The 10,775-nt window shown below is 38.9% G+C and overlaps 2 protein-coding genes across 2 annotated transcripts; both read right to left on the bottom strand.

Moving 5' to 3' along the window:
• Nucleotides 1-20: 20 nt before the first annotated feature.
• LOC122835726 (calcium and integrin-binding protein 1-like) lies at nt 21-1,714 on the bottom strand. Its single transcript, XM_044125009.1, has 7 exons — nt 1,542-1,714; nt 1,208-1,242; nt 1,016-1,115; nt 723-876; nt 517-635; nt 318-406; nt 21-234 (listed from the first exon to the last, which is right to left on the bottom strand). Exons 1-7 carry the CDS (start codon nt 1,590-1,592, stop codon nt 213-215), a joined length of 570 nt encoding a protein of 189 aa, XP_043980944.1. The 5' UTR covers nt 1,593-1,714; the 3' UTR covers nt 21-212.
• A 136-nt stretch (nt 1,715-1,850) lies between these two features.
• LOC122835723 (titin-like) lies at nt 1,851-10,228 on the bottom strand. Its single transcript, XM_044125004.1, has 4 exons — nt 10,077-10,228; nt 9,629-9,728; nt 2,582-8,842; nt 1,851-2,456 (listed from the first exon to the last, which is right to left on the bottom strand). The coding sequence occupies exons 1-4, from the start codon at nt 10,095-10,097 to the stop codon at nt 2,422-2,424; spliced, it is 6,417 nt and encodes a 2,138-aa protein (XP_043980939.1). The 5' UTR covers nt 10,098-10,228; the 3' UTR covers nt 1,851-2,421.
• Nucleotides 10,229-10,775: the final 547 nt, after the last annotated feature.

Here is a 10,775-nt window from a genome sequence, read left to right as displayed (position 1 = left end):
ACTTTGGGGAACAGATAGTTTAAAACTTTTTATTCAGGAAAAACTAAAAAAAAAGGGATACAATTTTTTTCATTCATAAAACTGTAAACGTGATTTTAAAAAAGTTATATATAAATATAATTTAAGGAAAGTGACTAAAATTGGTTTTGCTTAAAATGAAACAATGAAATGAAAATTAAAGAGATACATTTCCTCTGCGTAGCAGTAAGTCTTCACAACACAATCTTGAAAGAGCTGTGGGGAAATTAAATATTAGGAATGAATAATAATAATGAGTGAATAATGAACATTTGCAAGGCAAGTGTAATAAGACAAACCTGACAAAGTCTGGAGATCTTGAAATGACATGCTGAAACTCAGATAGGTTCACTGTCCCATCCTTATCGATGTCAGACTCATCAAGGATCTAAATGAAAAGCAAATTAAATCCAATGATGGCTCTGTGTACCAGCTTAGAGAAACATGTTTTAGTGCCCCAGATTTCCTCGTCATACCCCCAAAGGAAAGTGAACTCACGTTGGTTATGAGCTGTCCCATTTCTTCTTTGGTCAGTCTTGTGTCCGCTGTCTCACCGGTCAAGCAGTTGACCAACTTCTCCAGATCACCAGAATCAAGAGTTCCGTCGTCATCAAAGTCTAAAAATATATAATCACGTATATTATTTAATACAAACACTGCTGTCTGCCTACATAAAGCTAACCAGCTCAATCCATTTTATTTACCAAATATACGGAAAGCATAGTGGGATTTGATTTCAAGAGTGGCAGAGTCACTGAAGGCACTCAAAAGATCCAGGAAATCTTCGAAGGTCAGGCTTCCATCTCTATCTTCAGATGTGGAGAATACTTGGCAGATTCTTGTCTTGAAAGGGTTGGACTGTTACAAGAGCAAGTTCAAAGGTCATTCCTTGTATCTTCCTATATAATGCACATTTATTATACAATCTAACAGCATGTAAACAAGAACAAAAAAGGTAAAACATTATTATACATGGTAATATAACAATGATAGTCACCTTCAGCTCTGGTAGAGTAAGGATGACTTCCATTGGTACTCTGGGGTTTGGATGGTTTCTTTCATCTCTCGCCAGTAGTTCTGTGAATCTCCTGTGCGCACTAATAAATAAAAAAACACCAACAACTTAATCATATATCGGAAGCTCTCGTAGTTTTAAATTACCTTAACTTGCATAAAAATTGTTACTTACAGGAGAATTTCTTGTTTTGTCAGAAAGGTCAGCTCCTAAAATTTGATTGAAAGATTAATAATAACAAAGGGAAAGAAAAATAGTCCCTCCTCAAGTTTCTAAGTCCTTTAGTGAGCCATAGTAATACTGCCACAGTAAGCTTACAACAGGTGGAGTAAATAAACGCCAGTTGAGGTTTAAAACAAATAAACACTTACTCTAGTAATGAAAACTATTTTTATTGGAAGTTGTTGCCCTGTTTTCACATTTTAAAACATCTGGCCTAGCTGTTACGCTTATTCTCGCTTTTTCACGAGTTTAAAACAAACTTTTCTAGAAGTAACTAATCATTTACCTGGTATTCTGAAAGCGAGTCCTTTGCCAGCTGACTTGCCGTTGATCCCATTTTGAACTATCAGACTAATATTTCTGTTTTTGTCAGTACTGGGATCTAAAACGAAGCTAAAATGTTTGTGATCGTTCGGCCTACTTCCGGCTTCTTGTAAGCGCACCGTGTCCCGCCCCGTTTGTGTACGTAACGGCTTCAAATGACGTAGCTTGTGCCTTACTTTACTTATATAAATATAAATGATTGTGCGAGTCATACTGGTAACTACAACTGACAAAACATCAAAAGAGAATTAGACAAAAACGCAAGGATTACCTTCACTACTGTCACAAATTATTTTAAATCATTTTACTGATTTGTATAAACACAAATTCAAGCACCATCACCTCCTCTAGTACCCTTTTTTGTGATTAAGCAGTCAAACTCCAAACCTTTTTTTCTTGAATAAAATGATTTTATTTGGTTTTATTTATTCAAACTATTAGAAGTACACTATACACTTTAAAAGATTTTTATACTTTTGTGATACAATATTTTGTATTGCCATATAAATTCTGAAGTAAATGTGCTACTTCTTTACTTTTAAATTAAACAAAATTCATTGTATTACTGTCTTATAGTCAGTTTATTGTTTCTAAACAAAAAAAATACATTGATGCATTTGTTCTATATATAAACAAAAATCTGTTTGAGCAAGAACTCTAAATGTAAAAAAAGAATCAGAAGGATAAGCTTTAATATGCAAATTATTGGCTATTCCAAATCAAATGTCCTAACACAAATAATTATAACTAAACAAATAGTTAACAGAAAAAACAAAAAAATATATATTTAGAAATCAAAAAATAAAGTAGATCTAGTCAGGTTGCAACACAGGCTTGAAAAGTTAAGCTCCTTGGTTGGTCTCCCAATCTGTTGTCCCTGGAATAAAATCATAACATTGTTTTAAATTATATAACTGCATTTAAATTAGATTAGCTTTATTGCACAGCATTATCAGATCATCATTAAAAGTTGCAGTTTTGTATATGCTAGTGAAATTTTACCTGTCATTTTAGTTCCTTCTTTCGTCTCAGCTGAAACGCCAATCCCATATTCATTTTCACCAGTCACTCTAAAGAAGTAGATTCCTCCCTCTTCCAGATCAGACACTTTATATGACAGTCGTCGGCATTTGTCCGTGAGTCTTGTCCAACCTTTTCTGCTAATGTCTCGTATGTCTACCAGGTAGTTCTTCACAGGCCCTCCTCCTTCATTTTCAGGGATGTCCCAGGTAACAGTGGCAGAGTTCTTAGTCACATCTTTGACTGTTATGTTAATAGGAGGACCTGGTGAATCCAAAACCCTCACATTTATAATTAAAGTAGCAGATCCAGCAACATTTTGAAGCTTGACTTTGTATTTGCCAGAGTCATCACGTGTTGCCTGCTCCACTGTGATAGAGGTAATGAAGCTGCTGGTGTGGATAAGTCCCCTGACCCTTAGATCAACATCTGCTTTTTCCCATGACACAGTAGGAGCAGGTTTACCTGTGAAAGGGACAGTCAAAGTAAAGCTACATCCATCTTTAACAAGAAGAGTCTTTCTCATTTCAGGGTTAATGTTGAACACGGGCTCTTCCTCCCTTTCCAGGGCAAGTTCGGGTTCTGTTTCAGGACTGGGCTCACTCAGACCAATCTTATTAATAGATCTAACAATGAACACATATTCTGCCCCCGCTGTAAGTCCAGTCACTGTAAACTCTGTTTTATCTGTGTTCTGAACACCTACAGTCCAGTCGTCCTCTGCAGTTTTTTTAAATTCAACTTTGTACCCTATAATTGGTGCTCCACCATCAAACAGTGGCTTATTCCATGTCAGAGTGATGGAGGACTTGGAGGAATCAGTAATGGTGGGTTTTGTTGGAGGAGAAGGTAAAAACTTTGGATCTTCTGCCAAGGCAAGAGGGGATGGTGCACTGGGTTCACTTAGACCAGCAGCATTCTCAGCAAATACTCTAAATTCATACTCACATCCCTCATGCAGACCACAAGCTTTGACTCGTAAGTCATAGACTGTTTTTTTGTTGACCCTAACCCAGCGGACGCCATGCTTTTCCCTTTTTTCTATAACATAACCACTGATACGGCTACCACCATCACAAGCAGGCCTCTTCCAGGAGATGGTCATAGATTCACTGGTAGCACTAGTGACTTCAACATCTCTTGGAGCAGATGGGATACTGAAGGAATCCATAGCTTTTATCGGTTCACTTTCCAAAATCTCTCCCTCTCCATATTTGTTTACTGCTCTCACTCTAAAAAGGTATTCATTTCCTTTGAGGAGCTTGGTTATCTTGCAAGTGGTTGCCATCATGTCCCCATACACAAGGGTCCAGGAAATACGACTGGTTTCACATTTCTGAACAACATAGTGCAAAACCTCTGCACCTCCATTCTCATGAGGAGGTCCCCAGGACAAGGTACACTTTTCTGCTGATAGTCCAGACACTTCCAGAGGTCCAGCAGGAGGGCCCGGTATGTCCAGCACTTTGCAGGTAACAGCCCTGGATGTGGCACCGCCTGCGTTCTGTACAGTCAGAGTATACTGTCCAGAATCTTTCCTAACACTCTCTCTTACAAGGAGAGATGTATGGGACTTTGTTGCTAATATCTCAACCCTTCCCTTGGTGCTTATGCTTCTTCCATTTTTCAGCCAAAACACTGTGGGGTTAGGGCGACCATAAATTTCAGCATCTATTTTAAGTACATCTCCTGCTTTGACCACCACTACCTGCCTAAATTTTTCATCCAAGATAATAATGGGCGGCTCTACATCATGCTGCACTGTAATTGGTCCAGTGGTTTCAGAGGGTGCACTAAAGCACTCTGCCGCATTCTTTGCAGTAACACGAAATTCATATTGTTCACCCTCAGAGAGCTCACTTACTTCAAAAAAAGTGTCCATTAAATTTGTAAAGTTGCACTTCAACCAGCAGCTATCAGGCAGTTCTTTACGCTCTACAATGTAGCTTGTTATTTTGGCTCCTCCATCATAGTGTGGTTTATCCCAGGAGAGTGAAACTGAAGTGTTGGTTACATTGGTAACTTTGAGATTTGAAGGTGCATCGCACTGGTCTCTTGCTGCGACAGGTTCAGATGGCTTACTGCAGGGTCCAACACCGGCTAAATTTTCAGCACAGATACGAAACTCATATATCAGACCTTCTTCAACATTTGTGACCTTGTATTGATTCTCAATCACTGGGCTTCTGTTTGCTTTTGTCCATAAGATACTGCTTTGATCTTTGCTTTCAACATGATAACCAATGATAGGGCTGCCACCATCACTGTCTGGTTTGCCCCAAGCAATGATCATTACAGTCTTTGAGGCCTGGACAACATGAATGTTAGTTGGTGGACCAGGTGGTCTGAAGGGATACTGGGCAATGACTGTTTCTGTTTCAAGATATTGACTTTTTCCATAGCGATTCTCTGCAGCAACTCGAAATTGATATTCAGTCCCTTGAGTCAGACGGGAAACTTTGATTGATGATCTTGCAACTGTAGCTGACACACTCTGCCATACTGAACTGCCTATGTCTCTTTTCTCAACAATGTAATTACTTATTTCACTCCCACCAGTGTAAAGAGGGGGTTGCCATGTCAGAGATACAAAGTCGGCACTAACTTCTTCCACACGGAGATCACTTGGCGGTCCAGGCCTTTCAAAGATGTTCACAAAGATTTCAGTTGATGTTGTTCCAGCAGCATTGGTCAGGATTACCTCATACACACCGGCATCAAATCTTGTTGCATCCTTGATAAGTATCTGAGATGCAGATTCAGATGTTTGTACAGTTACTCTGCTTGTCTCCTTCAACATATTTGCCTCTTTATTCCAGACTACTGTTGGCAGTGGCATACCTTTGAAAGGTACATCGATCTTTAGATCACTCCCTACTTTTACATTAAATGTGTTGTTTAAGAGATTGATAAAAGGTTTAGCACTATTATCTTTTACTACAACAGGTGTTAAAAGGGGTTTTGGTTCACTCGTTCCTTTATCATTCACAGCACTCACTCTAAAGAAATACTCCTTTCCTGCTGTCATTCCATCAATGGTCACCTCTAGTGCTTTACTCTCTGAATATTTTGTCCACGTGTTGTCTCCTCTGGTTTGCATTTCTACAGTGTAGCTGGTGATTTTGCTTCCTCCATCATGATCAGGCTTCTCCCATGAGAGTCTGGCACTATTGCAAGTAACATCACTCAGTGTGATTTTGCCAGGAGGCGGAGGAGCTTCAGACACTTTTACAGCTTCAGCAGTCTCTGCTGGTTGTCCAGTGCCAAACTCATTAACTGCATTCACTCGAAAATAATAAAAGCTTCCCTGATGTAGATTGTCAATCTTGTAGAAATTTCTTACACAGTTGCTACAAACACTGGTAAATGCCTTCCTTGCCTCTTCTCTCTTTTCAACTATGTAGTGTGAAATCTTTGTTCCTCCATCAAAAAGAGGTGGTTCCCAGGAGATGGAGACAGAGTCTCTCTTTACATCCTTTACTTCTAAATTTGTTGGAGCACTGGGGGAATCCAGTACTCTCACGTTGATGAATGCTGATTTGGAACCCCTGCAATTTTCAGCAGTCAACACATACTTTCCACTGTCATTTCTTGTGACATTTTCTATCATTAACACAGTGTAGGAGTTTGTTACCTCAATTTGAGCGCGTTCATCTAAAGTGCCGTCTTCTTTTGTCCACCTAACTTCAGGCTCTGGCCGTCCTCTTAAAGTGACAAAGAGACGTAAGGTGGAGCAGGCTCGAACATTTACAATTTTTCTCAGCGCATTGTCCAGTTCAATCTCTGGTGCTTCTACTTTTTCAGTTGTTACTACAGAACCAAGTAGATCCACATGTTCTCCGACACCGGTTGAATTTGTGGCACATATACGAAAATTGTACTCTGTATTTTCTTTTAATCTTTTTATAGTGTATTTTGTGTCCTCTATTCCTGTGCTCGGCGTGCATGCAATCCATTCATCTGCTGTGGCTTCCTTCAATTCCACAATATATCCGTTGATTGTATCTCCACCATCATAAATTGGTTTTGACCAGATGAGAGACACTGTACTGCTGGAATAATCTGTTACTTTTGGGTTGGAAGGTGGGCCAGGTGGGTATGTAGCTTCACATACCTTTATGTACTCACTAGACTCACTGGGTGCACCCACACCAGCAGCATTTTCTGCCAGAACTCTAAATTGATAGTAATGTCCCTCTGCAAGCCCAGTACATCTAAAGCGCATGTCATTTAATCTTCTCTTGTTGCATTTGGTCCATCGCACACCATCTTTGTCACGCTTCTCCAGGATGTAGCCATCAATCTCAGAGCCTCCATCACTCTCAGGCCTTTCCCATGTTAGCACGACTGAGTCTCCAGTCACAGCACTGGCTACAGGAGTGGAGGGAGCACTAGGTGGCTTGAAAGGATTTTGTGCAACAAAAGGCTCAGATTCTAAATAATCACCAACCCCATATTTATTTACAGCAGCAATTCTGAAAATGTATTCTTTGCCAGATACCAGTTTTGTCACTTTGCAACTTATAGCTTCAATGTGAGGTTCAACCTCTGTCCATGTAACACGACTGGTTTCCCTTTTTTCAATGATGTAATGGGTGATGCTGGAACCTCCATCATTTAAAGGGGGGTTCCAGTTAAGGTTGCATTTCTCTGCACTTATAACCTTCACCTTTAGTGGCCCATCAGGAGGACCAGGTCTATCTAAGACCTTCACATTTACCGAAATGGTTGTAGTTCCACCACTGTTACTAAGACTCAACACATAGCGTCCTCCATCCACACGTGTGCAGTCTCTGGCAGTGAGAATTGTATGAGTGATTGTGTTTTTGACTTCTACTTTAGGTGTACCTTTCTCAATTTCCTTTCCATCTTTCAGCCATGTAACTTCTGGGAGAGGCTTCCCAAAGTAATCAGCTTCAATAACAAAAGTTTCTCCAGCTTGGATGATAATAGTACTCTTAAACTTAGGATCAATAAGTGCAGTGGGTGCTTCAATAACATCCTGAGCAAGAATGGTTATGCTTTCTGAGGGTACACTCCAAACACCTGCACTGTTCTTAGCAGTCACCCTAAATTCATAGTTTTGCCCTCCTGTCAGTCCTGAAACTGTGAAAAGATTGTCAGTAACATTGGTAAAGTTCGCCTTCATCCATCTGCCATCTGGGAGCTCCTTTTTTTCTACAACATATCCTGTGATGGTGCTTCCTCCGTCATATTTAGGTTTTGCCCACTGAAGTGTGATGCTGTCCCTGGTCACCACAACTGCTTCAGGTTTCCCAGGTGAATCGCAGGGATCTCTTGCCACACAACACTCTGATGTATTACTGCATGGGCTCAGTCCTGCAATGTTTTCAGCAAAGACTCTGAACTCATATTCAATGCCTTCTTCCAACCCACTTGCTTTGAAGCGCCTGTCCGGTATAACAAATTTGTTCAGCTTGGTCCACAAAATACTGTTCTTCTCTTTACGTTCAATGTGATAGCCAATGATGGGGCTGCCTCCATCTCTGAGTGGTGGCTCCCACTCAACCACCATGCTATACTTGGTCACAGTGGATATTAAGGGAGTGCCAGGACAAGCAGGTACACTGAAAGGGTATTTTGCTGTCACAACTGGAGATGTGATAGCAGCACTTTTTCCATATCTATTTTCTGCAGATATCCTGAATTGGTATTCATTTCCTGTCTTCAGCTTGGTAACTTTGATGGTGGTTCTAACTGTTGTTGCAGAAACAGTGTGCCACTCCGTGCTTGTTGTTTCCCGTTTCTCCACTACATAGTTCTCCAACCGACAGCCTCCTGTATATGAAGGTGGATCCCAGGACATAATAACATAGTCAGAATTAACCTCATCAATCCTCACGGGGCCCGTGGGTGGGTCTGGCTTTTCAAGAACAACCACCGTGATGGTTGTTGTGTCTTTCCCAGCAGAGTTGCTTGCTGTGACAGAGTACTGACCAGAATGCTCTCTGACTCCATGTCTGATGTGAAGGACAGTTAAAGAGGTTTTATTTAAAATCTCCAGCCTTGATGTCTCCTTAACTGCCTGACCTTCTTTTTTCCATTCAATCTTTGGTGCAGGGTCTCCAACCACAAGGATCTCTACTTTTAGATCTTCACCACTTTTGACCGTGAATGTGTTAAATGTTAACTGGAGTTTTGGCCTGATGGCATTTTCCTTGTTTTTTGCAGAGGCAGTTGTTGCCTTGTCTTGTTCACTCTCTGCAGAAGAAGATTGTTGACCTGGAATGAGCAAATAAAAACCATTAATGAGCATTAATAAAAATGTACAATTAAAACTTGCTAAGTGAATTCATAATTAATGTACTGAAAAATGTTTTGTCCGCCAGAGGTAAAAGACAGGCTGGGAAGCCACAGAGCAGTAAAGGCATATGGTGGCTCTCAAAAGTAGCTGATGGAAGGTAAAATGCTGTGAGTGCCCATGAAGGATGACAAAACTCAACTAGACAAAATGTTAAAATTGGATGAAAAAGCATATAAAACAAAGTATTTGATTGAGGCTGTACAGAGTTGTGAATTTAGGGCATTGGAGCTTTTGTGTTTTTGTACATGTTACCTCTCTAGCAGATTTTAAATGTTTTGATGAACATTAAGGACAAATTACAGGTGGAAAAGGTTTCGAAATATTTTCTCACAATCTCATTTATTCATATTGCAAACCCTGGCGAATGGGATGTACACTTTAGAAATCCACTGTGTAGCGGATTCCAAGCATTTTTAAAAAGAGCCTATTCCAAAAAATTCCATTATGATTTGAATTAGATTTTGATCATCTTGTATTAATGAAATAGATGCTTGGAGAAAGGGTACACTGAACTCTTCAAGTGTCATTTGACTCTGCTTCTACTCTGGCTGTAATGGACATATTTCAGAAAAAAGGCATAAAATTTAGCAAGTAGGAATGGGAACTTTAAATAATATTTTGTAAATGTGATCAAATTTCTAATTCAGTGTTAATTTAAAATACAGCTTTCCAGACTGAAAGTCAACAAGATGGAAGTGCCCTACCTTGGGCAGAGACCGAGGTGGATGATGAAACCTCTGGATTAGAATCCTTAGTCATTTTTATATTTAGAGTCTGATGCATTTCTTCAGCTTCCTTTGTCATCTACAAGAAGCGACAGTGAAAATGTGTCAGAGAAGTTTTAAAGTATGAGCTAATACACATGGCATTTTTTTCAGTCTTTAAAGAAGTAATTTGAATGTTAAATGGCTTTATAGCATTTTTAACATTACATGTTTAAAAATGTATTTTCAACTAAATCTCTTCTAAACTGTATGTGTCAAAAAAACAGATGAAATTACATTTTATTTCTCTAACTCTAAACCCTCCTTAAACATCAAACATTTTAAAATACCTAGAAAGTAAAAAGCTCCCCAACAAAAGTGTTGTTCATGCTTTATTAAAATTTACTTCATAACATATTTAAAAAAATTAAAACACAGCCGTACTTACATTATTTTTACTTCTTTCCATCCTCTCACCAACTTGAATTTGGAATTGAATGTGAATGTAGATCCTTCGTGTTCTGAAACCTAGTTAAGTGACATAAAGTGTTCTGAACCCTAGATCTCTTAAGCAGACACACAGCTCTGCCAGTCACTGCCTGCTTTATCTTTGGAAGCATGCAGTGACTAAAATAAGCATGGAGACTGACTGGGCAGCTGCTCATTCTTTTTGACTTAGTTAACCCTACAGCGTATGAATCAGCTCTAAATTAGCAGTTGAATATTGTAGTTCTCTTGTTTGATAGAGTCACCCTAAAAACAAAATATGGAAACATCAGTGCTGTTAACTTATGTTAAAAGTAATTGAAAATAATAAACAAATAAAAAAAATGGTTTTCATTATGGATGGAGTCATGATAACAAGAATTAATTAATAGATAATTTCCACATATAAATAGAATATTACTTAAAGTCAAACATAGATCCTTGTGGAATTTTAGCTTAATGTAAGTTATTTCATGAAGTCACACACAAATATATATATACTGATAAAATAGTCAAAAATGATTTTTTTTTATGTATTCAAATGGAAATGTGCTTGTCTCAAATACTTTAAAAAGATATTGCTTTAACAACACCAATTCTGGCTGAACATTTATTTTGTCTACAAATCATCCACAAAAAAAGCTAATCTGCACTAAATGTA

Source organism: Gambusia affinis, linkage group LG08, assembly GCF_019740435.1.
Source record: "Gambusia affinis linkage group LG08, SWU_Gaff_1.0, whole genome shotgun sequence".
NCBI classification, from domain to species: Eukaryota; Metazoa; Chordata; class Actinopteri; order Cyprinodontiformes; family Poeciliidae; genus Gambusia; species Gambusia affinis.
The sequence above is the reverse complement of the archived record's forward strand: the minus strand, read 5'-3'. Positions and strand labels throughout refer to the sequence as shown.